The sequence below is a fragment of the Mauremys mutica genome, chromosome 3 (genome assembly GCF_020497125.1).
Source record: "Mauremys mutica isolate MM-2020 ecotype Southern chromosome 3, ASM2049712v1, whole genome shotgun sequence".
NCBI lineage: Eukaryota > Metazoa > Chordata > Testudines > Geoemydidae > Mauremys > Mauremys mutica.
This window is the reverse complement of record NC_059074.1, coordinates 19,724,602-19,740,467: the sequence shown is the minus strand read 5'-3', so window position 1 is coordinate 19,740,467 and position 15,866 is coordinate 19,724,602. Positions and strand designations below refer to the sequence as shown.

The window sequence follows — 15,866 nt, the reverse complement described above, 5'->3', positions numbered from 1 at the left end:
GTCATATTTATAACTCCAGGTATTCCAAGGAGTTAGTGCATGATCACATTCCATGTGTAAGCAAAGAAATGGGTAATGTTGCAAGATCTTGCAGACTTGCACTCACATTCCAATCCAAGATATCTGCGTGGCATGGCAGAGAGAACCATTTGAATAAAGAAATCGGTGTTTAACAGAATGACTGCATCAGGTAACGTGCCACACTCAGCTCTTTTCAAGTGTGGAATGGAGTGCTCCCAAGCACAGCTCTGATGCTGAGAACAAATCTTCCCTCATCATGTGTTACTAGACCTGAACACCTCAAAGAAAGCTCTTGCCTCACTGAAGCCATTGCAAAACAGGTGGAAAAAACCTAAAGAGCAGATAGCCATACTCCTACCTGTCTTCCAGCTCAGAGATACAGTCTGCATGGAAACCTCACTAGGCTGGCTACCAGGAAAAGTAGTAGACAAATAGATTAAGAGCCCCATTCATGCGGATGCTTGTCTGATAGGAACTGAGATCACTAACTTGCTTCATATAGGACAACCTTCAAATGGCAATCACTTTCAGTCTCTACTAACCTGGGGTGATAAAAACCAGTGACTTATCAGTCCATAACCAGTCCTGTGAGTGGATGCAGAATTTTCCCATCCCTCCATATTTTCATTTAATGTCATCATCCATAAATTGTTTGTTTTGGAGCCTGAAGTCTTTCTATCTCCCATTGCATCAACTGGTGTGTTGGTCCTGCTGTTTGTGCAACGCTTTCCCATTGTTCCTGCTGAGCTCACTCGCAACTGGTGTTTGTTTCTGTTTTCCCCTCTGTTATGCCACCAAGATATTTGCTGTGATTTTGTCTTTGTTGTTTGTACCTGCTATTACTTCCATTGAACTGAATTCCCATACAAATGCCCTTTGTTTCAAATGATGCTAAGGATGATGGCACTTAGTTTTGCTTTGAAAGATGGTACAGCTTGTTCATGTTTTATTCCTATTGACGTCAACGGAAGTTTTATCTGGCTAAACAATGCAGGGTTACCCCTATGTTATGTCAATCACAGCTCAACTTTGGATTTAAAGAGCTACTGAAAATAGGTGCTGGGGTCTCTTGTACACATAACACCTATTACTTCCTATTCAGTGTGGGTCACAATGTTTGTCCTTAAATGTGATCAGAGGGTTTTTGTAGACTGAGTCTTTACCAATTCACAATACACCTCTGATAATTAAACATAGCTTGCCTTTGATTTTCAGTAACCTGTAGGAAACACTGAAACACAGTAAAGTTATTTATATTATATATATTTGATTATTCTTTAATTTTTTAAAAGATGGTTTTACAGTAAATTTTGTAATTCTCCTTTTTCTTTTGGATACAAACACTTCCACATTAAAGGGACATGGTCAAGATAAAAAAAAATCAGTTTAAAATAAAATGTTCTCATGCAAACATTTCTCTTCATAGTGAGCCAAAATTTCAAAAATTGCCTCTGTTTGTACCTGTGCAGTTTTGTCCACACAGTCTCTTGCATGTGCTATTTTTGAGCACTCTGACATATCTGCACAAATGATAGCATTACAAATGTGAGCCCCATTTGTGTGCACAACCGGAGGGCAAATTTCCTAACTGAGATGTAGTCATATGTGGAAAAGTCCTCCTAGGAAGTGGTGAAAGCTCTATTGCTTGGGATCCTTAGGCTAGTCAAAACACTAGCGAATGGACTGTAGGGAACAGCCCTGTAGTATCTGGGACTGGGTGATCCAACAGGTCTTTTCTATCTCTAGATTTTATGAATCTCCAAAGGGAATTACAAACAGAGGCTGGATTGAAGCCCCTTTACAAATTTGCCCCTCCCTAAATTTGGGACCCAAACTACTCAACAGTTTGCCCCTAAAATGTTTATTTTTCATTCTCTTTGCTTGTGATCTCCTGGTTAATCTAGAAGAATCTGTGTGGCTTGTTAAGAACATGAAAATAGAAACAAGCGCTTAGAAATTCCTATTGTTCTTCAGAGAGCCTACTGTCTAATGTCCTGCAGAGCTGTGCCTGGGTCCCATCTGTCAAGATAACAGCTGCCACTTTTCCCTGAGTTAGTTTGATAAGATCATAGAATCAAAAGTTACAGCTGGAGAAGATCTATTTATAACAACAATCAGTGCTGCCATAGCCCCTTTCAGCTGAAGCTCTGAAGGCACTTGAGAAGTATTCCTCAATTAAGACTCCCTAGACCCCTGAGTTAGGTTAAACCTCATAATTAATACTGTTATTCCTGGTTGTGCCACCGATTCGTTGTCTGACTTGGTCAAATCAGTAATCTCTATTTTATAGAAGGGCAAACTGAGGTTTGGTTACTTGGTCAAGGTCCCACAGGTAGTTGATGGCAGAACCAAGTCATTAAGACTGTCACTCCCCTGCTTTGATCACAGTCCCACACAATTCCATCTCCTTTCAGGATTGCTCTCTACAGAATACTCTCTAGGGCTTAGTTCACTTTTATTACATGATTTTAAGCCAGATCCTCAGCTGGTGTGAATCTGCTGACGTCAGTGGAGCTGTGCCAGTTTACACCAGCTGAAGATCTGGCCCTTTACCAGCAGCAACAGGGATTGAGTTAAACCTGGTCAAAATGGCATAAAGAGATTGTCTCAGCTGCCAGTATTTCAGCATGTAGTCTGAGAGTTTACTGGCAGAGGGATAGATATAACACTGCTGGTGTCTGCACTGGAGCACATGAAGCACCGTTTACATTGAAAACAAGATTGGGAAACACTAGTCTGTGTGAAAGCAGACTTGTTCCTAGCATCTGGGAAGGATAAATTATACACAGGTTAACAGATGTGCACCTTTGATCAGTATAACCTATATTTTTTAAAAAAGATGATAGATTTTGTAACAATCTGGAAAAATAACGGGCGGTGAGTAAGGCGCTCCCTGGAACGTTGGTGCCAATGACAAAGATAAAGGGTGTAGATGTACTAATGTGCAGTCATAAAGCAGGATGACACCTCTGACCATAAAATGCTGATGATATTGTATATGCTTTGTTAATAAACCCTTGGCAGGGTTCACACAAAGGCTGGAGTTAACCATTATCACATATTATTTATAGAGTGCTGTCAGTATGCACATTACTGTGCAGTAAGTGACTTCTTAACAGGTCCCCAAACAGACACTCTGAAGGACCTGAGGCAGAATGATCTAGAGGGATAAGTTTGGGATGCAAATCAGGAAGTCCTGAGTTTTAAATCACGCTCTGCCTGTGACCCACTGGGTAGCCTTCGGGACGTCACTTAGGTATGTCTGCACTGCAATAAAAGACTCGCAACATGGCTGCGGCTGGCCCGGGTCAGCTGATTTGGACTCGCAGGTCTTGGGCTCTGGGGCTATAAAATTACAGTGTAGATTTTGTGCTCAGGCTGGAGCCCAAGCTCTGAAACTCTGCAAGGGGGCTGGGGTGGGAGAAGAGGCGGGTCTCGGAGGCCAGGCTATGGCTTGAGCCAGAATGTCTGCACTGCAGTTTTATGGTACCACAGCCCGAGCCCTGCAAGCCCAAGTCAGCTGACCTGGTCTCTGAGACTCGGTGCTCTGGTTTTTTATTGGAATATAGACAAACCCTCAGGGATGTCTACATTATACACTAAACCCTCTGACTCAGGTCTGATCCCAAGCCTTTCTTCTGTCCATGCACAAATCAGTCTGACTCAGGTCAGCAAGCACTCATGGCCTGGGTCCTAGGAACCTGCTAGGGGAGGGGATCAGAGCCTGAGTCCTGCCGTGACTTGGGTCGAGACCCGTCATTTTACAGTATGGTTGCAGTTACAGTTGGGTCAAGCCGCAGACCCAAGTCAGAAGGTCTGCAGAGTGCAGTATGGACGTGTTAGCATGGCTGTGAGAGCTGGGTCCAGCAATCGTAAGCCCAAGTTTACAATGCAATGCAGATGCTCAAGTGTGGATTTGGAAACACTGAGTCCACAAGCCCAAGTCCCACTGACCTGAGTTTACAATTCAGTGTAGACATACCCTTAATGTCTCTGTCCATCCTTGACCAGGCTGTTAGGGCCTTACATAAAAGCAGTGATCTATTTCACCCTTCTGCACTGGAAACTGTAGATATTTGTGCTGAAGTGAGGGTAGGGTTGCCAATTTTGATTGGATGTATTCCTGGAGATTTCATCACAGGACATAATCTTTAATTAAAGATTAATCTTTAATTCCCGGAGACTCCAGGCCAATCCTGGATGGTTGGAAACCCTAAGTGAGGCACCATGAAGTCCTGTGTGCTCTTATCCCACTGGTGCCAGTGATATCATGTCTTATTTTCCAACATGGAATCTGTGACTGGAGGAGATGGTGTGTTAGTAACTTTCAGGACATTTGCAGGGGAGAGGATATTGCATAACACCTGCTAATACTATTATCCAGTGACCTCAAAATAAAATACATTTCTGAGATAATTTCCCAATACAGATCAGCGTGCTGGATGCCCAAGATAATTATACTAGTGTTTGACTTCTGCACTGTGCATATTTGATAGATGTATGAGATCATGTTTGAACTGCATTGTCTGCGTCTGACTTATTTAGAGTATTAGTGACCTTGCTGTATTGACTGTGTCTTCTTTCACGGCTGAGGCAGTCGGCTCCCTTTTCTGTAAATCATAACTGTTTCTTTCTAACATTTGCCTCTCTTTTCTTCCCATGTATTTGTCTTGCTGTTTCTAAAGAGTTTCTCTCTGTTGCACCCAAATACTTAATAGCTCAGTGGTTGCTAAATCCTTTGCAAGGTGTTAGATGGTTGCTCTGTTTGACAGCAATAAGGTTTCAGTAAGATGATCTTCCACATTAGAAGCATAACTATGTTGTGCATAAAGTAAATTGAATGTAACAAAGAACTTACCAGCAAGGGGGCTATAGGAAAGAGGGTATTCTTAAGACATTCACTTGGGGTATGGGAGATGGGTATTTTAAAAATAATGAATGCTCCCCAGGGTCAAAATACCATGTTAACTGATTGGCACTAAGGGGTAATTCATTAATAATATTTCTTTTCATGGTCAAGTTTATTGTCCCTGAATACAGACAACCTCTAAATCCAGTACCCTCCCTCCTAGACATACACAACCTTTGGGAAGCTTGTCATTAGCTTTGGCAAGGGAATCCAGTGTGCGAAGTTGCCGCGTGAAGCTTTCAGCACAGCCTGTATTCAGAAGGGAGTGAAACCAGTGTGAGAAGGAGATTTGGTAAACCAAAGTGTTGCCAATCCTGCCCAGAACAATAAGGTCATTGTAGTTTATATGACATTCTGGCGCACTATCATGAAAAGAATATGTAATAGAATCATTGTCAATTTGTATTAGGAAGTATATCCACCAGGATTAGTAACTGGAGATGCTCACCCATGTGTTCACACATACACACACACATGTACCATAGTGGTGAACCTATGACACAGTGTCAAGTCCATTGGCAGGATACCTCAGTTGCAGGCATGTGCATCTATGGACAGGAGGAAGATCAGGGTGATTAATGTGTACATGAGGGTGAGATAGCGAGACTGAGAAGGAAGAGGATGCCTGATTATATTGTTATTTTATCTTGTTTGATTAGATGTTAGAGGTGTTTCCTTTCTTTGGGCCAGGTTCTGCTACTGACATTCACATGGTGCAGTACCTCACTCCTTGGGTAGTCCCACCTTGAATCCCCGCCACACTCCTCGATTGTACTTTGTATTCCTTGGCCACAGCCAAGGATCTGGAACACAGAGCCCTACCCCAGTATAATATAGTATATTACTGTGTAATCTGCTACCACTGTATATTTGATATTTATTGGGTAGATGCATTTCCATGGCTGTACATGCTGTTTAAAATATTGATATAAAAATGTATTGCATGGTTTCGTAGCATGCCCAGTAATGGCCCAACTAAAACACCCTTACTCCCATAAAGTAGTACCTTACTCTGCAAGTCATCCCACTGATTGCAATGGGACTACTCATGGAGTAATGCACTACTCAGCATGAGTAAGGGTAGCAGAATTAGGCCCTAAAACAATGTCTTAATTTTAGGCCAGGGGGCAGTAGAGGATCTGTAGCTATCCTTACGGTTGATATGGAAATCCTATGAAACTCATTTTGGCCTTGAAGCCAAATCTACGCTTTCTTCCCTTTTGAAAATATACAAATCTATAAAGCAGTTAAGACAGAATAATGTCTTCCTATGGAATGAACTAGACATTTGCATGTCATTCCCTTGACTATGAAGCCAACCAACATGCAAGGCTCAGTCATTTTGCCTTGTGGTTGTACATAACACTGATATATGGCGTACTGTAATGCATTATTGAATAGTTGTCTATTGTGTCCCTGTTGGCCAATGTCAGCTGCATATTAAATAATTAATTGTGTTGCTCTCGCTCTATATTCAGTATATATAATATGGAAAGGAAAGGAAAGGACAGGAAAGGAAAACAGCTAAGCTGCCTGCATTTGCCTTTTAAATATCGACCTTGATTTAAATATATAGTGGCAACAGAAGCTCAAAAGTAACCATCAGTCTTTACTTCTCCTGTAATTTGAGTTAGTAATTGTCTGTCATGGCACCAAATGCCAATACACATCTCCCCAATCACCATCTCTCTTGTGCTAAAATTCTCTCAGAAATACTTAGGAACTTTTCTTAGGTGACTATAAACTGGTGGAACGACTCAGTGGTGAAAAATACAGTCACAGTCAGCTAATCTTTTTCAACAAAAGATCATGTTTATTCCTAGGGGGTTAACCTAGGCAGGGAAAGAAATAGAAAGCTGCTCAGGTTGGGGTTCATGTCCGGACTACACCTCTGGGTATGGAGCCTGTCCTTCCCACAAGCATTCTCCCTTCACTGTCTCCCAAGCAGCCATGCTCTCCAACTGCCAAAGCCCAAATATGGGACAGAATCAATGTGTGACAAAGACCCACAGTGAGGGGCACAAGAAATGATTCATGCAGAAAATTTGAAATTCTGTGGGATTCCTCCCATTAGTGTTTGTAAGACTTTTGCTGTAACCTCTGTGTGACGGGATGGATCACAAAAAACCCCTGGGGGCTGCCAATTGATGTGCCAAGACTACTTCTGCCCCTGCTTTCCCTGCCAGCTTTGGACTCCAGCACCCTGTCTTGTGGAGCCAGACACTCCCATCTGCTCCAACACAGACCCAGGGTCTGAACCACTTACCCCAAAGCTGCAGACTGAACTGAAAACAACTTGAGAAGTGTTCCTGTCTTTAACACTCAGATGCCCAACTCCTAATGGGGTCCAAACCCCAAATAAATCCACTTTACACTGTATAAAGCTTATGCAGGGTAAACTCATAAATTGTTCGCCCTCTATAATACTGATAGAGAGATATGCACAGTTGTTTGCCCCCCCCCCAGGTATTAATACATACTCTGGGTTAATTAATAAGTAAAAAGTGATTTTATTAAATACAGAAAGTAGGATTTAAGTGGTTCCAAGTAGTAACAGACAGAACAAAGTGAATTACCAAGCAAAATAAAATAGAACACACAAGTCTAAGTATGTCTCATACAGTAAGAAAACTGAATACAGATAAAAACCTCACCCTCAGAGGAATTCCAGGAAGCTTCCTTTTACAAACTAGTCTCCTTCTAGTCTGGGTCCAGCAATCACTCACACCCCCTGTAGTTACTGTCCTTTGTTCCAGTTTCTTTCAGGTGTCCTTGGGGGTGGAGAGGTTCTCTCTTTAGCCAGCTGAAGACCAAATGGAGGGGGTCTCCCAGGGGTTTAAATAGACTTTCTCTTGTGGGTGGAGACCCCCTCCTCTCTCCTATGCAAAGTCCAGCTCCAAGATGGAGTTTTGAAATCACATGGGCAAGTCACATGTCCATGCATGACTCAGTTTTTACAGGCAGCAGCTGTTGTTTACATGCTACCCTGAACGTCCTCAGGTAGACTTCTTATGTGGATTGGAGCCTTCCAAGGTTCATTGTCCTTTAAGTGTTTCTTGATTGGGCACATAATTTGCACATTCCTTTCTAAAGAAGCTGACCAAATGCTTTACTAAGGCTACTTAGAAATCAAGCAAGTACGCAGCCGATATTCATAACTTCAAATACAACAATGACACATGCATACAAATAGGATGAATAGATTCAGTAGATCATAACCTTTACAGAGATATGTTACATGGCATATGTAGCATAAAACATATTCCAGTTATGTCATTTATACATTCATACGCATATTTCCATAAAGCCTTAGGGGTGCACTGTCACACTCTATACCAAGAGTGTTTATTTCTAATGCAGATAATTTTCAGCAGTTAAAAAGTGAGGGGTCATGAAGTTTGGGTGGCACTGAGGTAACTTTGGGGCTGAGATTAGGGACACTGAGAGGTATGCATGCACCTAAAGTATAGTCCACTGCAACTTGAGACCATTACTCCTTGTTCTGCCATCTGCTACCACTGAGAACAGTCTAGATCCATCCTTTTTGGAACCCACTTTCAGGTAGTTGAAAGCAACTATCAAATCCTCCCTCATTCTTCTCTTCTGCAGATTAAATAATCCCAGTTGCAGTAACAAGTCAAGAGAATTGCTCCCTATTTACACAGATTTAACTGTTGGCACATTTGGCTCAAGGTTCCTATGGCAGAAGGTTTGCGGCACTACAATAAAATGTAATATATGCCCTAATTCATTGGTTTTCAACCTTTTTTTCATTTACGGACTGCTAAAAAATTTCAACTAGAGATACGGACCCCTTTGGAAATCTTAGACATAGTCTGTGGATCCCCAGGGGTCCACAGACCACTGGTTGAAAACTGTTGTGTGGTAACAACAACCTTTCGTGGACCCCTTGGACATAGTCTGTGGATCCCCAAGGGCCTGCTGACCATGGGTTGAAAATCACTGTCTTAATTCAAAGGCCACTGAAGTCAATGAAAGGACACCCATTGACTTAAATGGGCTTTAGATCAGGACCACACATAGCAACATTCACCTGGCTATCTATACTGCATATGATACACATAGTATTTTGTATTAGTAGTTATGCTTTTAATATTGTACCTTAACAGAAACCCTATGTACTTGACCTACCATTGCTATAATATTGCCCTTTTCCCCCCTTGCGATTTTTCGGAAGAGGATGATTTGAGACGGAAGAAACAACAGTTTTGAGAGGGTTAGTGAATTATCTATAGGGTGCATGTGATAATAATCTTGGTGGTGTTTATGAATATTTCAATTGCTTTATTTATTTGTTGTTTTATTGCAGGGATTGTGTAGATTTTAAATGTTGTAAGTTTGGCAGATGTGGCAATTTCCTGCAATATCTTTGGGGAGATCTTATTGTATTAAGTTTAATATAACGGGAGGGGAGGGATAGCTCAGTGGTTTAAGCGTTGGCCTGCTAAATCTAGGGTTGTGAGTTCAATCCTTGAGGGGGCCACACAGGGATATGGGGCAAAAATCTGTCTGGGGACTGGCCCTGCTTTGAGCAGGGAGTTGGACTAGATGACCTCCTGAGGTCTCCTCCAACCCTGATATTCTATTCTATGTATCATTGTGGGCCAGGGATGGTATGTAATCCCATGGGAGAGGATGACCTCAGCTCCTCCAGGAACTAAGAACAATGGGGCAGGGTTGGACAGTGATTAGGCAAATTCCACTCAGGTTGTAGCACCTCCAGAGAAGTACCATCCAGTGGAGAGATACACATATATTAGTTCAAACTGGATTTTCCAGAGGCCAACAGACAAAGAAAGGGCTTTTGGATAAATAGCCTGAGTTTAAACTGACTCAGGGCCTTCTTTCTCATTCAGCAAACAGACAGGACTTTCTGTCGAAGGCCCCCCTGACCTCCTGCACTACTGAGCTGCCACTTGTCCCTGGGGAGCAGGGCTGAACCAGAAAGAACCTTTCCACCCCTGCTGTTCGTTTCCAGTTTGGTGCCTCCATCAGGTGGTGGCCCCTGTGCAAAGTAGGCTCTGAGCTTCCTTCCTCTTCCCTGTTGCCGGAGCTTGGCTGCGCACACCAGAGAGCTGTTGTGGCACAGGCATGCCCTGGCAGGTATATTACAGCTGAGCCCAACCATCTTCTCGCTATTTCGCTGAAGGGGTCTCTTTGTGTGTGGTCTATACCCAAAAGCTAAGAACTAGCAGGGTGGAAACCATTTAACATGAGAATGTTGGTTTCCAAAACTGATGGAGGTGAAACTTGTCACCTGTGGCAGGGTGGGTCTCAGAACTGACTCAATCAACACTGACAACAGTCGACATCCACACTAGGGAGGCGACACTCTGCCAGTGTCTCCTTAAAAGTGATCCCAGCTTTCTGGACTGGACCAGTGCTGCAAGGACTGACCATTGGGTAAGAAATACCTTACTTGACAGGAAAGGAACTTGTTAATAAGTATAGGCTCTAGAATGCATTTGATATTTTTCTTTTACCTGTAACTCTTATGTTTCCAATCCTCTTATTTGAATCTTTAACTCAAGCTTTGGTAGCTAAACTTTTATTTGGTTGTACTGTAGACACGTCTAGTGCCTTGTGCTAAGTCGAGTGTTGGACCAAGGTGAAGCCAGTAAACTGGGGTGCATGGCTTCCCTGGAGACAACGGATCGGTGTACATTGTGGCTGTCCAGGAAACAAGGAACTGGGCGCTCTAGTGTACAAGGTGGGGTGTGTAAATCACTAGCCTGCAGAGGAAAAGGGTGGGGTTTATGGAGCCCACAGTGGAGTGCGTGTGTTGCCTGCAGCTGGAAGCTTTGGGAGAATGCCCCAAGGTGGGCAGACAAGACTCCCTCATGCTGTAAGCAGGTGGTAGTGATTCGCCCCAGACACCTTGGTTAACACCAAAAATGTCACAGCTGCCATTGGTGTGGAGTCTCTGTGGATGGTCAGGTCAGGTCCCAGAGGGAGCTGGGGCCTGTGCATTTCCTGCCAGAGGTGACACACATGAGAGTAACCAGCTGGTCCCAGCTACTGATGGTCCCACCTTGGCCCCAGCTTCTCCAGCCCTGGGGACCATGACAGCAGTGGCCAGTCCTGGCTACCAGCTTCACACCCACATCCTGCTGCACCAGACCTACATGGAGCTCACAGTGCTGGTGGATCAGTGATTGCCATGCTCTGACTCCCCTGCTTTGCCCCCCTGCCCTGGAACCCCACTGACCCCACCTGCGGGGCACCGGCACTAAAGGAGGGCCCCACTCCCTGCCTGTGAGCCCAACCCCCACGAGCCCGTCTCCTCATCCCAGGGCCTGTGAGATCGGGGGATGGGGACAAGGTGTTGAATGCAACCACACCTCTACCCCGATATAACGCTGTCCTTGGGAGCCAAAAAAATCTTACCGCATTATAGGTGAAACTGTGTTATATTGAACTTGCTTTGATCCACCGGAGTGCGCAGCCACACATCCCAGAGCACTGTTTTACCGCGTTATATCCAAAGGTGTGTTATATCGGGTGGCGTTATATCGAGGTGGCGGTGTACTTTGTGGAAACAAGCTCACTCCCCCCACTGATAAGGTAGGAGTGGTGGCTACTGACACAACTGATAATTGTTTGGTGGTCTGAGTTCCCTAATGAGTTTACCTAATGTCCAGGTAGTGTTATTTAGCTGCTGCTATGTGTGTGCTTTGAACAGAACTGTGAACTAACGCAGGAGGTGCTTTATGACCTTATTATAGCTCTATTGCTCAAAGCCCTTTTACTTTATTACTTGTACTCTGTGGCGTGTAGGACGCTCAGTTCCGTGTGTTGCCTTTGGAAGCTATGAGGAGGCGCAATTGCTTTTGTTTCATAGCTTAGGGAGGCTCGCGATGACAAACTTTGAGAACCCCCGCTCTAGGGCTGAGGTCATTGGACTGCGCGAGAGATCTGGGCTCTTATCTTAGTTCTGCCACAGACCCGCACTCTGACCTTGGGAAAATGGCTTCCCCACTCTGTGCCTGTGTTTTCTGCCCATTCTGTGTCCCCTTGGCATTTAGCTTGTAAAGGCTATTTAGCTTTAGGTGTGTTTGTACAGTGCCTAGCACAACAGAGGCCCCAGTCTTGGTTGGGGTTTCTAGCTGCTACTCAATACAAATCATCACAATACACTTTTACACTCAGTTACTTCCTGTTAGAACCTGTGATTCGTGAGGTTCTCTTGCCTTATAAATCTTGGATTAGCCTTTTTTTAAAAAGGAAATATTTGATTGATCTGACCAGCACATCCGTCTTCACTCCATCCCCTCAGCACTTAACTTCAAGCTTAGTTGGGACTGAAATCGTTTGTGTTGTTTTGGCAGGGATGCTACAGAATGGAAAGAAGTTTGATTCCTCCAGAGACCGAAACAAGCCTTTCAGGTTCAAGATCGGCAGACAAGAAGTCATTAAAGGATTTGAGGAAGGAGCTGCACAGGTACAGAAGGATGATGCTGGCTGAATTTCAAATTAGGTGGAGTGCATGCCAGCATGTTCAGTATAATAATGATGGTTTAACGTCCGGGTAAGCAAGTGAAAATCACAATCTATAATCCCGGATGGTTTTTCCGATGGTGAGGTGCATACTAATGTAATATTTCTTAGTCCTCCATTGATTATCCTAATTGCGATGGCCAGAACTCAGGGGTTGATTGTGATGGCTAGGCTTTGCACATGCTTCTCCAGGTGGGCTGTGGAGGATGGAATCCTCTCCTGTCTGTAAATCACTCAGCATCCACAACCTCCTGAGCTCCCCCTCTACAAGGTGAGCGGAGGGTTGGCTTATAGATCCACCTCATCAGTGCAACCCACCCAGCCCCTACAATGATCCAGCATGGTAGTGTGTCATGGAGCAGCATCCGTGCAGTTGCACAGTAGAAGGCCAATCCTGCTGCATTTGATGCCTTCCACTGAATTTGACCCTCTCTGAATAGGATACTGAACTGTGCTGTTAAGTCTCTATGACTTTCCACTCATCACTGCACCATGTAATGTTCAATGATCAATGTTAAACCAAGGGCAAGGAAAAGGAAGCTGCCCTCAAGTCATTAAGGCTTCAGTGTCTGTAGGCTGCATGGCTGTCCCTCTCTGTCAGTCTCTGAGGGAGGCCACACCTCCTCGCTGTCGCATACCTGTAAAGGTGCTCAAAGGGGGGAGTTAGCTTCACCTAGTGCTCCATCTATGAGCCCCAGGCCCAGTCAGGGTGGGGCAGTAAAGCAAGGAGAGGGCTCTCGCTTGCAATCAGGACAGCATGGCTATGCAGTCTGTGAGCCCCAGTAGGGGTTAGCACCATAAAGTCGAGAGGCTCAGGTAAGGGTGAGCACCCAGGGAGTCTAGGGCAGTGGTGGGCAACCTGCGGCCCATCAGGGTGATCCGCCGGAGGGCCGCCAGACAGTTTGTTTACATTTGAACGGCTGCCTGCAGCTCCCAGTGGCCCACACTGCTTCCCGCAACTCTCATTGGCCGAACCCTTGGGCTTTGGCTTTGCCCCTCCCCCTCACGTGGGGCTCGGGCAGGCTCAGGCTTCGGTCCCCCCTCCTGGGGACATGTAGTAATTTTTATTGTTGAAAGGGTGTCGCAATGCAATGAAGTTTGAGAACCCCTGAACTAGACAAATCAGGAAGGGAAATAACACACAAACAGAGTGAATAATGTGGTGGTTTGCAAATGTCCTGTCAGTGCCATGCTTTTCGCTCCGTGATGTAGATGTTGGCACAGAGAGACGAGATGTGTATATGCTTAGTCCTGGGACTAGTATGAAAACTCATGATGGGCTCCCAAAAATAGCATGAATCTGAAAGACCATTTAAGGTCAAAAAGGGGAACAGATTTATCCCTGTTAGAAGCCGACTCAGCTAAAGCTCTGGCAGTGATTCCACATAAGTCAATTTATAGCCTCCCAGAACACCCCGACTACCTTCCCTACATTAATTATGTAGCCTAAATCCTTTTCAATAATCTGCCTAGAAACAAATTACCCTCTAGCTCCACCTAGTGGATTGTTACACTGGAATTAATAATAATTACTGAACACTTTGACAACACCTTCCAGCTCAGGATCTCAAAGTGCCATGGGAACATGAATGCATTAGCCCTTGGAACACACTTATGAGGGCGGTTGGTAGCATTAGCCCCATTGGATAGATGGGGAAACAGGAAGAGAGAGGTTAATGGGTTGAACGTTGAAGACAATGATGTCAACGAAAATGGGAGATGCAAAGGACTCTGGAAATCACATGGTGGCTTCAGCAAAGCACTTCTCCACATGCATCCCAGGCAATTTAAGCACATGCTTATGTGTCTTACTGAGTTGGGGCCTTTCTGAATCCAGAGCCTTGATCCTGTTAGGTGTTGAGTGCCTCTTGTGACTTCTCAGGTATCTGTAACTCCCGTTGCAGGTTTTGCAAGAGCTCTGCAGCTCAGAGGAGGCCTTAATAAAGAAATAATGTGGGCCTACGCTGGCACAAAAGGGTATTCTGTCGGGTTACAAAACTGGCACTAGAGGATTATTAGATATTGCCAATGAGAGGCTGTTATCCAGTGGTAAAAGAACAGGACTGGGACCCAGGAAATCTGAGGCTAAATTGTTGGGACCAGATTTACACAGGTATCTGGGGCCTAAAGATGCAAATAGGACTTAGTGAGATTTACAAAAGCATCAAGCAAGTTAGGGACCCAACTCTCACTGACTTTGCAAATCTGCCTCTTAGTGACTTGACTATTGTATTTCTCCTAACACATTCTTTCCCCTTCTCCCTCCCCCTCTCCAACACCCAAACACTAGATGAGCTTAGGACAAAGAGCAAAGCTGACCTGTACGCCTGACATGGCGTATGGAGCCACAGGCCATCCTGGAGTCATCCCTCCCAATGCTACCCTCATCTTCGACGTGGAGCTGCTCAGGTTAGAGTAAAGCCTTTCATGGGAGCCGGGTGAAGACATCTGCTGATAATCATCCATTCTTTCCCCCTTCCCTATGGTAAGAGGAGGCTGCACTGGAATCGCAATCTTCCCTGCTTGAGCTGTCATGCCAATAGCGCCTGCCCTTAGGTTGTTTATTCCTTTCCTTCTTTTTTAAAGTTGTTGTGTCCGTATTTGTGTTCTATTAGAAGCTTCTTTGCTCTGAGAAAAATTTCCACCGTTGTAACATTTTTGAGTTGTACATTTCATTTAATTTGCATGTGATTAAAATTCACAATGATAATTAAATATATATATATATATATATATATTCCTTATGGAAAAACCACTGCCTTACTGTACACAAACCAAGACAAACAAAAGGTGCTCAGAAATCAAATGTACATCTCGTACATGAAGGGGCATTAGCCAAACGGAGTTACCTTCGCTGCCACTTTTTTCTCAACTCGTACGTGCTTGCTCACTGCTGTTTTAAACAAATGTCTCATTTGAAAATTAAAAAAAAATATGGAAACAATAAAATCTTGATACTTTACCATTTCTGTGCTGTTTCTTGTCCTTCACTTTTAACGTAGATGGGCATTTTTTCTAAATGTTCTTCTAGAAACTACTGATCTTCCGGTTTGTTAATGATTTCTTTTCTTGTATAAAATATGCTTATGGCATGTTACAATACTGTTAAAAATTACAGCCCGGACTGATGTCACTGTGGAGACCTGTGGGCTCAAGAAGAAACAGGTCCAGGCTATAGTGAATCTAAAGGGGGTTCTTCGAGGCTGCCGGACAGTCTTTCTGCTTGTTCTGGCTCTCCAGCTCCCAGACCAATCCAACAGAATCTGTGCGGTTCAATGCCCCTCAGTCCTGGCCAGAAAAGAGACCACGGACCATGGGTTGCATTTTTCAAGAGCACTCAGCCCCCGATTTCAGTGGGAGCCAGGCAACTAAATACCTTTTGAGAAGCTAATGTGTCAGCCTAATTCTACTCCTGTTG

General features: G+C 44.2%; 1 protein-coding gene across 4 annotated transcripts in view; it reads left to right on the top strand.

Moving 5' to 3' along the window:
* FKBP1B (FKBP prolyl isomerase 1B) overlaps positions 1–15,409 on the top strand; it is a 96,953-nt gene extending 81,544 nt beyond the window's left edge. For all 4 annotated transcript variants that reach the window (XM_045011331.1, XM_045011332.1, XM_045011329.1 and 1 more), the window contains 2 exons: positions 12,280–12,392; positions 14,739–15,409. In XM_045011331.1, the coding sequence (XP_044867266.1) occupies positions 12,282–12,392; positions 14,739–14,867 (240 nt within the window). In that variant the 5' untranslated portion in view covers positions 12,280–12,281 and the 3' untranslated portion in view covers positions 14,868–15,409. The remainder of the gene's footprint in view (positions 1–12,279; positions 12,393–14,738) is intronic.
* The last annotated feature ends 457 nt before the right edge of the window (positions 15,410–15,866 follow it).